We start from the raw sequence: 17,295 nt of genomic DNA, 5'->3' as shown, positions 1-17,295 counted from the left end.
TTTGCATACTAAAATGATCTACTATAGGAGTCCTCAAAGTTTGGGATTAACTATTAGTAAAGGAATCAAAAGGAAAAAAAAGATATCACAGGCTATCACTTGGTAGGTAGCAATTGTTAATGTATGAGCAGAGTAATCTTTGTTTACCAAGATTGGGCACACACAAAAATGTTTAGATTGAGATTAGTTATGAATAACTACTCAGCCACAAACATATATACTAACTTGAATTAAAGTTTGCTTTGAGAAATCATATTCAGATAAACAGTCTAAAGTCATACACATAGTAAGTGAGAATAACAATCCAAATATTACCAAGTACATAGTATTTTTACCAGTTGTCTTTCTTATAATCAGTAAATAAAGATATCAAGCCTAAACACATTTTAGCTATAATATATGACTGCAATACAAGGAGATTGCAGAGAAAATGCAGAGCAAACCTAACAGTGACTAGCCATTAACATTGAGTAGCCAGACAAAGAAAAATAGAGTGACTCAGAGAAATAAACTCCCTCTTGTGATAGTCTGCAACACCTGCAGGCAATGTATTGCCAACCCAACCCTTATGGACAGAGTCCTAACAGCAATGAAGGCATTTGAAGAGATATTTGGATGCCTCAGCTTGTCTATTTCTACAAAATTCAGAAATGTGCAGACTTCTTTCCCTATGATATTCTATAGAAACAAAGTTAGCCATTGAAGAATTACAATACTGATGCTTTTGAATTTTGGAGTTGAAATCAATTCTTGATGATACCTTGGACAGAGAAAGAAAGAAAAAAGTTCATTCGTTCATTTAGCATATATGCCACCTATCTCAACCTCAAGCAACTCTGCGAGGCTCATAACCCAGATCATAGAACAATTCAATCCAGAGTTCTCACATTCACAGTATAAATGACCAGATTCCAGTTATCACATTTGGGACTCATTGTGTGAAGACCTAGCTCTATTGAGAAAGCTATAATGATTATGAATGGTGGTAGGGAATAAAAGGATGGCCAGCAGAAATTACAGTGAAGATGGATGTGCAACTAAAACACCTGAAGGGTCCGTTTTTGGAGAGATCATCTTGGAAGAAATTATGATCACTAAGAAAAGATTTCAACTCAATCAATCAAAATTAAAATGTGGTGGGGGAAACTAGTTAGACTATCTTTAGACAGTTCTGCCTTTGCAATATTCTTCCAATTACAAACACCACCAACCCAACTATTTAGCAAGCTATGTATAATATGATTTCACTGGAAAGGGAAGATTGATTAAACTCTTCATTCCCCATAAGAAAAAATGAGTAGGACTCAAGGAGAGGATTCTATCAAAGTAGAGTAGGCAAACAATATGCTTTAAAAAACCTGCATTTTTGAGCATTTTTAGAATTTAAAAGTGTGCCATAATTTTTAAGAATTAAAGGTAGTTTTATATTTATTGATTATATTTTTATCTATCTTCTCAAAATGGAAAATAGATTTATGAAATCACAAATGTAAAGGGAATGACAGGCAGACAAACAGTAGAGGCTACCACCAGACCATGACAAACATAATTTCTGAATCCTTTAATGAAGTTTCAAATTACGATCTTACCTGTGCAATATGATCATGAATACCACCATATGCCATCATCTTGAGTGTATGCAGGGCCATATGAAGTGCTCGTGCTCCTTCAGTATTTGATCGCTGAAGAGCCCAATATGAGAAGAGAAAATTCAAATTAACTGGAATAAAAGGAAATAGTAAAGTAATGAACATTAGTCAGATGTTTATGTAATAGTAGCTCTTCCTACAGAAATAGCTAAACAATCTTGAACTTACCTGGGGTAGGGAATTTGGGAGATTCTGAGAATCCACCATATTCTTCATCATAAGTCTCTGATAGTTGTTGGAAACATCGTGTTGTCACTTCTTTTAAGGATGGGGGTGCTTCCTCCCCTCGAACGCCAACATCAGTCCGAGCTAATAGTGCAGATAAGATTTTCTGGCTGTTTTCCAAAAGGGTACTTTTGTTCCGTTTCCACTGTGGAGTGAAGAGAATATTGCTGATCTTTGTCGGTGCCTCGTGTAGATACTTATCTTTTCAAGTTGCTTCAGAAAATGGTTTGACATCATAGATGTTCCTTCTCACATATAAATTTAAAAATGAGATATCAATGCATTAGGGGCAATCTAACTGAGTTGTTATATATACTGTATATGTTTTGTTCTCATGTAAACTGAACCATTACAGTTATATGTCATAACGTCTGGGTTAGAACATCATACGAACTCAACCTATAGTTCCTTCAATAAATACAGATTAAACAAGCTAATGTATAAGCCCAGTTAATGAGACACTCTAAGTTGCATGAATTTTTAATCCACAAAAATGTTTGATTGCTGACAGGTTTTTTTTAATGTACAGTGGTACCTCAAGATACCAACCCCTCGTCTTACAAACAACTCGTGATACGAACCCGGGGTTCAGAAAAATGTTGCCTCTTCTTACGAACTTTTTTCGAGTTACGAACCGGCGTTCGGAGACAGCTGGGAAGCCGCGCGGCTGTTTTAAAAGGTGACAGCCGGGCGGCAGGGCTTCCCAGAAGCCTCCCGAACGCCGGTTCGTAACTCGAAAAAAGTTCGTAAGAAGAGGCAACATTTTTCTGAACCCCGGGTTCGGTTCGGGAGGTTGCTGGGAAGCCCCGCCGCCCGGCTGTCACCTTTTAAAACAGCCGCGCCGCTTCCCAGCTGTCTCCCGAAGCCAAACGCCAAACCCGAACTTCCGCGTTTGGCTTCGGGATACAGCTGGGAAGCGGCGCGGCTGTTTTAAAAGGTGACAGCCGGGCGGCGGAGCTTCCCAGCAACCTCCCAAACCGAACCCGGGGTTCAGAAAAATGTTGCCTCTTCTTACGAACTTTTTTGGAGTTACAAACCGGCGTTCGGGAGGCTTCTGGGAAGCCCCGCCACCCGGCTGTCACCTTTTAAAACAGCCGCGCGGCTTCCCAGCTGTCTCCCGAAGCCAAACGTGGAAGTTCGGGTTTGGCGTTTGGCTTCGGGAGACAGCTGGGAAGCGGCGCGGCTGTTTTAAAAGGTGACAGCCGGGCAGCGGGGCTTCCCAGAAGCCTCCCGAACGCTGGTTCGTAACTCCAAAAAAGTTCGTAAGAAGAGGCAAAAATTTTCTGAACCCCGGGTTTGGTTCGGGAGGTTGCTGGGAAGCCCCCCAGCGCGGCTGTGACCTTTTAAAACAGCCGCGCAGCTTCCCAGCAGTCGCGGAACGCCGTTTTTTTGCGGGGGGGTTTTTTGGTTGCACGGATTAATTGACGTTACATTGTTTCGTATGGGAAACAATGTTTCGTCTTACGAACCTTTCATCTTACGAACCTCCTCTTTGCACCAATTAAGTTCGTATCATGAGGTATTACTGTATTACCTTTCTTCAGACATGCAACATTGTGAAAAATATTTAAAATATGTGTTTTTAACCAAAACTGATAATTATCCATGGGATATTTTCCATTAGAAAGTTCTATCTATAACTCAGTTTCTCTTTCCTTAAATCCTGTTGTCCCGGGGCTTAAGCTAAAATTTCTCATTCATTACATTTTCTCTTATAAAACCTTCAAGTAAAAGCTCAAAATTGGCACCGTTATGTGGCTTAATCTGTCATGTGTTATTCCAATAAGATAGCTAGATAGACTAGATAGAATTCTTTATTGGCCAAGTGTGATTGGACACACAAGGAATTTGTCTTGGTGCATATGCTCTCAGTGTACATAAAATAAAATATAGATTTGTCAAGAATCATGTGGTACAACACTTAATGATTGTCATAGGGGTCAAATAAGCAATGAACATGTTCATTTTATTACAATTGTGGATGCTGAATCTCATACCTGCTCTAGGATGCGAAGCAGAACAGTCCGAAAGCCAACCTGATAAATTCCATCCTCTGGTGGGAAATAAGTTCCACCTACAAATGGTTTGAGATCAGGAGTCAACCACACACTCATTGGCCAACCACCTCCACTGCTGGTTGCCTGCAGTGAAACAGAGTGAGATGGATCAGATTCCCTTCACATACATTCTTGAAATAACCAAGTTTTCTCTAAGTTTCAACTCCTCACCTGCACAAAGGTCATGTAAACTTTATCAACATCTGGACGCTCTTCACGATCCACCTTGATGCACACAAAATTCTCATTCAAAATCCGACCAATTTCTTCATTTTGAAAGGATTCTTGTTCCATAACATGACACCAGTGGCAAGTTGAATAGCCAACTGAAAAAGTATGAATTACTTTTGAGAAAATTGATAAGCCATGGTTTCCAAAATGTTGGCTTTAATTCCATGGGAAGGCAACATAATGGGAATTTAAGAAGGGATCCACCACAATCTCCCTCAGCACATTTAAAACACTAGAATTACAGATCAAATAAGAATGGCTGACCATAAGCAACGTTAGTGATTCTAACCCAAGAGAGGTTTTTGAAAATGAGAAAATGTTACCCCTAAAAAATAATAATATTAGCATAATAGTAAAAGGTTGCTGAATAAATGTGATTTGGATGTTTAAGAAAAAAACTATAATAGTGAAATGTTGAAAAAAAGATTGTAAAAATTGTAGAACCAGGAAAAGCAAAGACAGCAACTTGGAAATATCATTAATGATAATGCTGAATGTTTCCTTGTTTGCTACATGTAGCCTCAATTAAATATTATCATCCTGTGCGATTGAGGAAACACGCCTTCTCTGTCACTGTCGCTGCTCTCCAAACAGCATCCACACTCCCATAGATATAGGTGGTGCCCAATCTCCTGCAATTCCAGAAAAAAACTTGCCCCCAGGCAGAGTTCATGTACTGGTACTGGAGGGGGCCCTGCCTATTATAGAAGCAAACTGTGTATCACGAAATACCATTTTTAGAACAAGAAAAGAAAGATTGGCTTTTCATTTTGCCCCCAGAAAAAAAATAAGATTTATAAAAATATTGAGAAAGTGAAAATCTGCTTTGAACAACATTTATTCCTTTATTCACAAGTTTATCCTTTTAGAATTCAAACTGCTCTCAAAGGTATAGTATTGTTTTTATCTGTAAGCTCACAGACACATATCATACATTCATTTTTACCTGACAGAAATATTAACTTGTCCTCTCGCTTTGCCTTATCAAAGGCTTCCTGGCCCCATGGATACCTGAGGAAAATTGAGGAAAGAAGCTGGATTTTTTTATAGTGTTTCTAATATACCTATATCTAAATGTAGGTAAATGGCTACTGCCGTTTCTAACTCCTTGAAAAGCATTTTGATATAAGACAGCATTCCCTGTCAAGCAGAAGAAACCATTCAAAAAAGTGCTGCCTGAATTATTTGCACAGGAAATAATACACGATAAGATCTGGAACTATGCCAAAGTAACTCTCCTGGATGGTCTCCAGTCTGAAAGGGAGTGGGAGCAGAGCAATTTAGCACAGGTTAGGTGTCAAGTGTATACTTAATTAGAATTTGAGCTCATTGTTGCTGTTGATTTTAACTATCCATGAAACAATTTTAATTAAAAGTAGCTTTCTGTGTAGTGAACAATCAGTGTGTTCTGGCCAGTCAGGTATTGGACTGGGATTGGCAGACCCATCTTCATGAAAATTCACAGAATGGTTTCAAACTATTCACCTAATGTACTTTGTAAATTGGCTGTTGTGAAGATAAAATTAAAACGAGACCTGAATGTTAACTATCCTAAGCTGTTGAAAGAAAAACAGACTATGTATCTAATAGGGTGGGAAACATCTTATTGTTCTGTGAGCATTCTTGGAAGTTAGGTTCAGAGAATTAAATTTCAGGATTCTAATCTCATATTAAATATATATATATATTTTAAAAATGTTTTACATCCATTTCATTCCAGTTATTTTATCATTGAGCAAAGAAGTCACTAAGTGAAGCATATGATTCACATCATTTAAGAGATGTTGCAAATATCATTAATTGCTGCTGTCTCATTCAGATAAAATTCTCTTCTGCAGCAATGCTTTTGTCACTTTCATTCTGCGATATATTATTTTCAGGTGCATAAATGTGGTTGTAAGTATGCACACGGATCAGAAAGTGAATTGTGTAGTACCATTTATTTCTATTGTTGAGTTGTGGGACAGAAGAGACTTTAGACAGGCTTCAAGACAACAGTTCTTTATTGCAACTATATACAAGCCAGGCTCACAGCTAGCCCCCCTTATATAGGGAGCTTTCAGGTAGCTCAACCAATCAGGGGTCTCTGTTTCCCCATCTGAATGGAGGACCTGGTTGGAAACAGGCAGTCTGGATATCTAACAACTATCTTGCTTGCAAAATGTTCCTAACTGAAATAGTCCTAAAGCAAAAAGGCATTATATTAAATAAACCAATCACTGTATGATTGCATCAGAGATACAGCATAAAAGTAAATTTATTCTAAAAAGAAAAGGAAGAAAACAAAACCTTGGACAGTAATATCAGAAGCAAAACAATTTCAGAACTTTGACAATTCAAGTTTTCTCCTTGCCCTTTTGTCAAAAAAATTAACCAAAATCCTAATTCAAATGTTAACAAAGGATACCTTTTGTATATGATATTTAGGTTTTAGAGAATAAAAGACATCTAAAACCAATCACATAGATGTCTCAGCTTTACAATCCAAGTTAAACATATTAGATTTTACCACAAGTGCACCATTGTGCCTACTGTCCCTGTCCTACTGTTCTATTGTCTTCTATCATTACTTTTTATCATTACTTATCTAATGCTTTATTTGTACAAATTACCATCCTATAATTGTTTGACAAATACATAAATAAATGAAATAAAGACTCAGATCAATCATTCACAGTAAGACTGTCACAAAACAGTCACAATGTACAACTTTTTAAAAACTCAAGATTAACTGTAACCAAATAACAACACAATTAAAAAGAAAGAAAAATTATGCTGCTAAAACAACTAAGTGAATAATAAATTTTAAGATTCCTTTTGTTCTTTACCAGAATACATTTCAAATCCAAAGCTGAAAAAAAAAGGAGTCCCTTAGCCCTTCTACAAAGGTGCTGCAAGTTTTCCTGGGCTCATAGATTACCTAGGCAATCTTGAAAAAGACATACCAATTAAGGAGGTACTGACACCTCCTCACACCCAGCACTTTGTCACCTCTGAGCACCTTATCCAAGGGAGATCTGTCACTGTCCCTAACCACCATCTGTCCAACCTTCAGCAATTTTGAGTCCTAGCACTTAATAGTAGAGCTTAGGCAGTCTCGTATAACCTCTTAATATGCTGAAGAAAATAAAATAAAAATAGGCAAGGAGAAGGAGGAAGGGGAAATCCAGATCTCAATGATAGCAAGGAATGGAAATAAAAGAGAGAGGCAAAGGTAAGAAGGAAGAAGTATAAACAGACATGATTATATAAACCATAGATTTATCTCTTTTGCAGATGAGACAGAAGAGCTCAGAAACAAGTTACAAACAGGAAATCAGAAACAAAGGAGAAATTAAGCTTAGGATCTGGATTTGAAACTTGAGAGTGCCATGTAGAGACTGAGCTTCAGAAGGAAAAATGTTTTGATGGGAATGGGAAATCTGGAGGCTGCTGGAATTGTTAAAGGAAAATTATAGGTTCTTAAGAAGAGCATCGGTAAAATCCCCAAATAATAAAACCTATCTATTTCACTTCACTCCTGTGTCTAGTAAGAGAGGCAAAAAAAATTCCTTACCAGTCAACAGGGTTATGGGCATGTTGAAGAAGGTAAGGAGATTTCTCATGGATGAGCCGGTTAATATAGGGACTGTTGCTGGTCTGGCTGCCTTTCCCCCCTGTGGCCATGCTTGAGGTCATCCTCAGAAAGTTCGTCCTGAAACAAGAAATGCCAAATACAGACAGAAGGCAATTTAGTCAGTTTCTTTCCCAAGCAGCTAGATATGGATTGGATTCCAGGTTAGGTTTCTAGGACAATGTACAGCATAAACTTCCTCAATGGGCATTTTATCAGACTCAAAACTGCATTGCCAGGAAACAGACCCGTCTGAATTCACAAACAAACAAATTGGCATTTTGTCCAACTTAAAATTGCACAGCCAACAAACAGACCTGTCTGAATCGATCAATTAATAAACAGGCAAGCAAGGAAACTCAAATCACAGAGGAACTTAGGAGCTTACTGCTAGACTTTAGGCTCAGCAGGCATGTGGATTTCAGTTAAACAGGCTTCCTTCCAAGGCAATTCCTTGCATAGGCTCCGGGGAATAAATCATGATTTTATACACATTAAACATAACAGAAGGAAGTTATTTTTTTAGCCTAAAGTTTCAATGCATCGTTCAAAATGTAGGAAAATTCCTAGTTCATTCATTTGTTCCTCTCTCTCTCACACACACACTCACTTTGCTGTAGTTTTTAAAGATTTAATCTTCAATTTGATTCACAGTTTGGGACTGGCAAAAACTTAACAGTTCAAGTCCTAACCAAGAACCAAAGAGCTTTTCAAAGTAATTTAAAGGTAAATAATAATAATAATAATAATTATTATTATTATTATATATAATAATATATATTATATTATTATTATTATTTGTTGCTGTTGTTGTTATGTGTTGTTGTTGTTAGCTGCATGGTCAGATAACTCTTTACATTGGAATTTAGCATTTTTATTCACTACTGAGTCCTTTCCAAGGGACAGACAAATGTCTTTGTCTGATATCTTAAAAATATTATCACAGAATGTAAGCTGTTCCCATTATTATTATATCGTCTCCTACTAAGACTGATTATCAACTATCTTCTTGATGTCATGCTACTACTGGAGTGGCTTTTACCCCTTCATTTGGTTGTTTCTTTCTGAGGCCATGGTAAAATTTATTATACGTTACCACATATTAGCTAGGAAGGAGGGCCTACGGGAAAGGGGGGGAAATCTACACAAAAGATTCCCTTTCCAGAACAACCATAAAGGGTATCGTATCTCCAACATTCATATTCATGGTTACGAGGAAGGCAGAAGCGGCCTTTGGCTCTGCGACTACTGCCTTCAGTTACCTCAGGCCTCTTCAGACCATCTCAGGTCTCAGCCAGTATCTGAGTTGAAAGAAAGTGAGGATTTGAAACCCAAACCATGTGCAGAAGGCATTGGGGAGGACAGAAATCATATTCCAGCCCTGTCCCCCAGCACACTTTGTCATTTCCTATACCTATACAGTTTGTTTAAAGAAGCTACCATACAATAAAACTGAGTGCCAGTCCCTACAATTGAAAAAAAATGGGTGCTTTATCATTGGCAGCCATTTTATGCAAGTGCTGAGGAGAGGTTCTCAAAATTACCAATGTGCCCATTAGTTTCAAGCATTTCCCTTGCTATACCTCATAATTCCTAAACTTTCTACTCTTTTTTTCTCTGTTGTTTGCTTTATAAATAACATTTTCTATGCCTGGTATACTAACAGCTTCCTTGCTGTCATAATCTTCTCTGGAATATTTGTAATCTGCACTTATTATCTGGGGTTGCTGATCATTCCTTAAGGGTCTAAAACTTTCTAAATGCTACAGAGGTACAAAGTAAGAAGAAATATTGTCAATTTTAAAATAAACTTTGTGACCAGCCAACACATAGACCATATGCCTGTTATGGCCCCCAAACAATATTATTATTATTATTATTATTATTATTATTATTATTATTATTATTATTATTACTACTACTACTACTACTATTATTTATTGGATTTGTATGCCGCCCCTCTCCGCAGACTCGGGGCAGCTAACAACAAATATCCGTATTGCCATCCATTAATATTCATAAAAGTTTCAAACAGCTATACTGTACAGGTAGTCTTAACTTACAACAGTTCATTTAGTGACTGCTCAAAGTTAAAATGACACCGAAAAAAGTGACGTATGACAATTTTTCACAATTATGACCATTACAGCATGCCCATGGTCACATGATCGAAATTCAGACAATTGGCAACTACTTAAGAACTGCAGCATTTAACAAGTCTGGCAAGAAAATTCATAAAATGGGGTAAAATTCACTTAAAACTCACTTAGCACCAGGCATTTTAGTCTCAATTATGGCCATGTGGAGGACCACCTCTAATGCACTTGTTTAGAAAAATGAACACAATATGCTCACAATAATGCATAGTACCTCTGATGCATGAAATCTATCATTCTTGGCTCAAATATTTAGTAGAAATTGCACATATTTGGAGAAAATGCATATAAAACTTCAACTACTTGAGAACATTAGGTAAAAATCCTCTGTATAGTGTGGGAAGTTATGCAAAAGAAAGAAATGAACATCTTTAATGTGCACAATACCAGCATAATAGAAGTAGCTGTTTGAAGTTGTACAATGGCAACCCTTAGTAACCTAAGCTGATGGCACATATAGTGCACAGAAATGCCACCCACTTGTATCCCAACTTCTGATGCAACTAGGGAAACCTTGTCATGTGTGTGACATGCCATCATGTGCAGCAGTTTAGCTCCCTGAGAGCCAGTTTAGTCTAGTCATTAAGCATTAGGCTAGAAATCAGAAGATTAATCTCATTTTAGACATGAAAGCTGGATAGATGACTTTGGCCCAGTCCTTCTCTCAGCCCAGTCCACCTCAGAGGAGTTGCTGTGTTTGGAAAATAGGAGGAGGGAGGAATATCATGTGTGTTTGCCACCTTAAGTTATTTTAAAAAGTAATAAAGTCAGGATATAAATATCCGTAAATAAATATACATCTCATGAATCTGTAAGTGAGGTCTGAAATCAATCAGCAGCACAATAAAGAAAGATGTTTAATTAAACTCAATGCTAATATCAACCTTCCTTCCCCTTTGGAGGGTCTTTTATATTCAAATATCTGTTATTTCTAAGCACTCCTTTGAATACTTAAAAAAGAATCCCTCATTAAATATAGCCAAAGATGAAATGCTTTATATTTTCTAAGATACCGCATTTTCCCGAAAATAAGACCCTTTTTTTTGAACCTTGAAATAATTGCTTGGCCTTAATGCCATGCACTCAAAACCCCAATTGGGCTTATTATCAGGGGATGTGTTATTTGGGGGGAAAGAGTAGTAGTTCAGAACTACCAGTTCAAAACTGGGATAAAACAGCCTCTCCTGCACCCTCTTCAAAGATCCTTGCCCGTTGCTACCACCATTACCATCCATATCTGTAATGGAACGCATGGATGACCTTGGGGCTTGAGGAGTAGAGGCGCTGTCCAGGAAACGATCAGACAAGAGAGGCAGGAGCTCCCAGTGGTTTAACAGTCAGGGAAAGAAACTTAGGGTGGACCCTCCCTAATTGAACAGATGGTTAAAAGTGGAAAGTTTGTACCTTCAGATTCCTGCAAGATTCTGTTAACGTAGCCTTACAATAAAGTAAAATTAGTTCTTCTAATTGTGTTTCTGGTCTGTATTTACCTGGGAAAGTTGACATATTCAAGCTGAGGATTTTCAAACTGGCACTGACTCCACCCACATTCCAGAATGTAACCTGGATCACTAGCAGTAATTATTCACTGAAGCGCTGTATTGAACCAAGACCTCTGGAAAACACCCAGTAGATCTTTTTAAGATATTGTAAATCAACTTGTGATTTTCCATATTGGTGGTCTCATAGCATTACTGTATACTGTTTCCATTTCTGTTTTTTTCCTCCCTCCCTCTTACTATATAATAGAATCTGCCTTTTTCTTTGCTGCTGCAGCTGCATAAACATATGACTTAGGAATCTTGGTTGGCTGAGTTCCTCTCTTCAGCCCTGTTCAGATAAATTATTTATCATGTTTATAGTATATCTGTGAGGCATATTATACAACCTTTGTCTAGAGCCCATAGATTTGAAATAAAAATTTCAATTTTCACCACAGATCTCCCAAAATGTCAGAGATGTTTCTTTAGCAGTGTTGTGCAAATTATAATCCTCGAACTGAATGTTGTCATCCAAGAGCCTTGAATGCATCACTCCTGTTGGGTAAATACCCTGGAAGTCAAGGGGGAGGTCAACTCACCCCTTGATGTTGCTACTGTCTAATTTATTTAGCATCCTTGGTTCTTCAGGCCCAGGAACCAAATATTATTTTCAGTGCAGAAATCAAAGTATTTGATGCTCTGGCCTAATGTTAGAACTAAAGGTTAGTTCTAGTCTGCTTCTAGTGGATCAGCGTGCCAGAGAAACAGAAATTGGCAGTTCATGTCCTGTAAGATTTTTCCTCAGAATGCACACAGCTTCCTTTGCTCTTCAGGTCCCACTGAATTTATGTATAAGATTATAGGAAACCTCTGGCCTAATGTTAGGGTTTCAGTTACTGGACCTTATAGGGAGAAAGAAATCAGAAAAAATGCTAGATATTAGGAGACAACAGATAAACCAGCTCCCTCTGGAGATTAGAACTGCCCCCACCCTCCTTGCCTTTCGTAAAGTTCTTAAGACCCATCTCTGCCGTCAGGCATGGGGCAATTGACACATCTCCCCCGGGCCTACACAGTTTATACATGGAATTTTTGTGTGTGTGTTTGCTTTTAATAATGGGGTTTTTAGTGTTTTTTAAATTATTAGATTTGTTTTTACATTGTTCTTGTTACTGTTGTGAGCCGCCCCGAATCTACGGAGAGGGGCAGCATACAAATCTAATAAATAGATAGATGATAGATAGATAGATAGATAGATAAATAAATAAATAAAGGTTGGGAAGAGGACAGGGGCCATTTTAAGCCTTCATCCCTTGCAATTTGAGCAAAGCAAAGAGCTTTGGTTAAGTGCACGTGTGCATGCATTGCATGTGAGGCCTGACTCCCTGAATCCCTCAGCGCCAAAGAAAATACTCATTTCTCTTTTAGGGTGTTCTGGGATATACAATGTTCTACACAAATATACTTTTTAATTTATAATGTCAGTCTTCACAACCTGACGCCTTCTAGATGTGTTTGGTTACAATTTCAATTTTTCTCCGGCCCACATAATTATACTAGTTGATTATAATGAATATTATGTATACAGGGCTTTAAGTCACTATAATGTCTGTTATCACTAGGATTCATGACAGAATGATCTGGGATATACAGTAATCCCTCGCTACTTCGCGATTCATCTTTCGTGGATTCGCTACTTCACGGTTTTTTTCAAAAGGGGCTTGTGGCTTAGAACGCCAGTGCAGGGACAGTTTGGGGGGGGGGGGAAACTGCAGTGGTGGTTTCCTTCAGCCCGCATGTCACAGGGGAAAGCTTGTCTTGTCTTGTTAGTGGATGTTTCTCAACTCTCTGAAGATCGTCCGCCATCACCCGACTACAGGAAAGTCACTACCACCGCTGCTGACCACTGAGAGAAGCCAGTCTCTCTCAGTGGTCAGCAGCGGTGGGTTGTTAACAATACAGGGAGGGTTTTAAAAGTCCAAATACTCATTAAATACATAAAAAAATATCTTTCCTCTACTTTACGGAAATTTGTTTTTCACGGGTGGTCTTGGAACGCATCTCCGCAAAAAACAAGGGATCACTGTACATGCTCTAAATAAAGATCAGTATATGAAATATAGATTTGTATTTAGAGCATTTATATCCCAGGTTTCTTCTGTAATTTTAAGACATATAAGGCAAATATTACCTTTTCAGACATTACACAGATTCTCAACCTTTCAATCTTTGTAATGGACGGTTTGCTCAATGTGAGACTAAATTTACATAGCTTTTTGAGAAAGGGATGGGAAGTTGGCCAAGAAGATCTGAGGAGTAAACACCAATAATGATGTAGCAAAAAGGTCATTATCAACAATGGGATGGAAAAACCATTTAACTGCTTCTCAAAAATCAACACTGGCCTGAAAAGGCTAGTTTGTATCAGGGCCACAGAACAGACAGGTTAGTTCCCAGTCTGCTTCCTACCGGATCAGCAGTGCTCGGAAAAAAGGAAGTTGCCAGTTCGAGTCCTATAAGACTTCTCCTGCAGAATACACACGGGTCTTTTTTTGCTTTTCACGTCCCCCTGAATATATGCGTACCATCACGCGGGTATAAACCTCATCAGTGAGGTTTCAGAAGTAGGACCTAGACATTGGCGCGGACACGCAAACGGCCAAGATCAGTCTTCCAGACCTCTGGGTTGGATCAAAATAAGCCACGCCTTCTCAAGGATCCCTTAAACGGCAACCGAAGAGATGGAATCTCTTCCAGGTCGAGCTAACGTTACGCCGTTCAGAAGAACCTGCAGGCACCGACGGAGAAGCTGCCCCCGCCAAATGAAAGCGGAGTCAAAAAAAATGTCACATGGCTCCCTTCCGGGACCTCCTCCCACTTTTGCTCCAAGATCTGTTTTGGTTCCCCCCCACCCCCTCCGCCGCCGCCCCGCGAGATCTGCAAGTAAACACCGCCAGCACGTGACCTTCCTGGACCAAAAATAAAACAGATAACGCCAAGAGGCCGAGGCATTTGGGCAAAACGGAGGAGAGGGTCGTTCTTTTTGGTCCTGCGGTGCGGCCCCGATACCTGCGCGTCCAGGGGGTCCGCTTCTGCCCGAGCCGGCGGCGGAGCAGCAGCAGGCTACAAGTCGTGCGGCGCCAAAGCGCGACGGGGGCGGAGATCATGGTCTCCGCCGGCGGCGGGAGAAGCTGCTGGGCAACGAAGGGCGTTGCCGAAAAGCACGCGTGGGGTCGGGGGATAGTAGTGGGGCCTACTGGGAAGGAGCCACCGGGTCTCGTCAGAGCCGGCCGCGCCATAGGAGTGTCCCTCCCCAGATTTCCCCCCGCTGGGCTCTAGCGTCACCGAAAGGGGTGTAACTCTTGTTTTGACAGGAGAAAAGAGGAGGATCGCTTCGACAGGAAAACAAAAAGGCTGAGCGGGAAGTGAACAATCGGCTCTCCCTGCCGTTATATTTGAAGTACATTGGATTCCTATTTAAGGGGGTAGTTTGGTGTAGTAGTGGCTTGAAACCGCGAGATGGTGAGAAGATCTAGTCCTGCCTTAGGCTGAGAGAGCCACTTGGGTAACTAGGCTAGTCGGCCTTTTCAGCCCTAGACAGCAAGCCGTGGCAAACAACTCTCCCCACCCCCACCCCAAAAAAAATATTACCAGGAAAATACTGCAGAGACCGGTCCAGGCGGTCACCACCAGGAATCAAAAACTCATGTGGAAAGCGCGCCCAAGCATATTGGAGAGGCACCCTAAGTGGCGCACGTGGGCTGAGCCGTTTTTCCTAACAGGTTGGTTTGAGAATGTCGAGGCAGGATCCGCTGGTCTCCCGCAAGAATGCAAGGATCCTTTGGGTATACTGTACAGTACTCAGTTCTAGGTATCTTTTTGGAGGCTAACTTGCCTAGATCGCCACACAATTAGTCTTCGTTCAAACTGCAGTCCTCATCCAAGTAGCTACCCTGACTTTTAGACCTCTACCCTTTTCTAAGAGGTCTGTAAGGGGCATGTATAAGTGCACCTTTGTGCCTACCGTTCCTGTCCTAATGCATTTTTTATGTTTTCTATCTCTACTTTATACTTATATTATGTTAAACATACAGTACAGTGGTACCTCGAGATACGAGTTTAATTCGTTCCGGACCTGGGCTCTTAAGTCGAGCAGCTCTTATCTCGAACGACTTTTCCCCATAGGAATTAATGTAAATAATTTTAATTGGTTCCAGCCCTCAAAAAACTCACAAAGTTAGTCTAAATTATGCAGAAAGACATGTTTTTAATGAAGAAATGTACATGTACATATAAATGAATAATGAAGTTTCTTTCACTTAACTTGTAAACTTTCTTAAACTTTTAAATTTACATATGTTCAACTTCTCTGCCATCCAATCCTGTAGGACAGAGGTCCCCAACCCTTTTTGCACCAGGGACCGGCTTTAAGCGATCAAGAGAGGAATGGGTGAATGAATGGACGGAGGGTGGGAAGGAAGGAAGGAAAGAGGGAAGGGACAGGAACAGGAAGGAAGCAAGGAAACTTATGAAAGGGGAGAGTAAGAGAGGAATGAGTGAAGGGAGGGAGGGAGGGAAGAAGGTGGGAAGGAGAAAGAAAAGAAGAAATAGAGGAAGGGAAGGTAAAAGAGAGAAAGAAAAAGAGCAAGAAAGAAAGAAAAAGAAAGAAAGGGGGAAGGGACAGGAACAGAGGAAGGAAGCAAGGAAACTTATGAAAGGGGAGAGTAAGAGAGGAATGAGTGAAGGGAGGGAGGGAGGGAAGAAGGTGGGAAGGAGAAAGAAAAGAAGAAATAGAGGAAGGGAAGGTAAAAGAGAGAAAGAAAAAGAGCAAGAAAGAAAGAAAGAAAGGGGGAAGGGACAGGAACAGAGGAAGGAAGCAAGGAAACTTATGAAAGGGGAGAGTAAGAGAGGAATGAGTGAAGGGAGGGAGGGAGGGAAGAAGGTGGGAAGGAGAAAGAAAAGAAGAAATAGAGGAAGGGAAGGTAAAAGAGAGAAAGAAAAAGAGCAAGAAAGAAAGCTGCAAGCACCCCCCCGAGCCCCCCAGGCCGGCTGCAACCTTTTAAAACACGCGCGCCGCTTCGCAGCTGTCTCCTGAAGCCGAATGCGGAAGTTAGCGTTTGGCTTCAGGAGACAGCTCCTTGGCGCTTGTATCTCGAATTTGGGCTTGTAAGTAGAACAAAAATATCTCTCCCCTCCCAGCTCTTATCTCGAGTTGCTCTTAAGTAGAGCAGCTCTTATGTCGGGGTTCCACTGTACAATACTATATTTGTATGATAAATAAATAAATAAAATAGCACTCCAGGTCAGACAAGTCTCATCCTGCTGCTTAATGAGGCTGTATTTTATATGCAAGCCATCTCCTTGGCTTATTGGCATTCCACTCCCCCAAATAATAGCTTTGTGCCAGTTCCTCTTTTCCTATGTATTGTTTATTTTGTGTTTAATAAGGTCAATTTGTTGTTTTGCTTCCTGTCTTTGAGGTTCCTTTTGTAATTTTATCTCAGGGTCTCTTAAGTCTTCTAATTCACTTTGTCATTGTTTTCTAAACTTATTTTCTATAATAATAATGATGATGATGATAATAATAATAATAATAATAATAATAATAATAATTTGTTAGACTTGTATAACGCCCCTCTCCAAAGATTCTGGGCAGCTCACAACAGCAATAAACTCTAACCATATAGGCTATTATAACTCCTCTCATATAGGCTTTAGCTACATCCCACCAATTTTGACAATTGATTTTTCTGATCTTTTACTAGAGAGACGGATGAGTGACTAGACTAAACCTGAAACCATACTATACATAATGGAAAGCTGTTACTGAGCTGTGGTGTTTCACCTGTCTAGATTTAAAACACAGATTTCGTTGCATTAATC

The 17,295-nt window shown here is 39.7% G+C and overlaps 1 protein-coding gene across 3 annotated transcripts in view; it reads right to left on the bottom strand.

Annotated features, from left to right (window-relative positions):
- Window positions 1-14,743, bottom strand: part of SPATA20 (spermatogenesis associated 20) — a 49,200-nt gene extending 34,457 nt beyond the window's left edge. The window contains exons 1-7 of one of the 3 annotated variants that reach the window (XM_070740001.1): window positions 14,482-14,743; window positions 7,719-7,856; window positions 5,109-5,173; window positions 4,103-4,257; window positions 3,872-4,015; window positions 1,818-2,019; window positions 1,590-1,720 (exon numbers count right to left, since the gene is read on the bottom strand). In XM_070740001.1, coding sequence (XP_070596102.1) covers window positions 1,590-1,720; window positions 1,818-2,019; window positions 3,872-4,015; window positions 4,103-4,257; window positions 5,109-5,173; window positions 7,719-7,856; window positions 14,482-14,711 — 1,065 coding nt within the window. In that variant the 5' untranslated portion in view covers window positions 14,712-14,743. Of the gene's footprint in view, window positions 1-1,589; window positions 1,721-1,817; window positions 2,020-3,871; window positions 4,016-4,102; window positions 4,258-5,108; window positions 5,174-7,718; window positions 7,857-13,881; window positions 14,257-14,481 lie in introns of those variants that run through there. The other 2 variants (XM_070740002.1, XM_070740003.1) reach the window with 2 other exon arrangements.
- Window positions 14,744-17,295: the final 2,552 nt, after the last annotated feature.

Source organism: Erythrolamprus reginae, chromosome 2 (assembly GCF_031021105.1).
Source record: "Erythrolamprus reginae isolate rEryReg1 chromosome 2, rEryReg1.hap1, whole genome shotgun sequence".
In the NCBI taxonomy this organism is placed as follows: Eukaryota; Metazoa; Chordata; class Lepidosauria; order Squamata; family Dipsadidae; genus Erythrolamprus; species Erythrolamprus reginae.
Note: the sequence above shows the minus strand (reverse complement) of the source record. Positions and strands in the feature narration are given on the sequence as shown.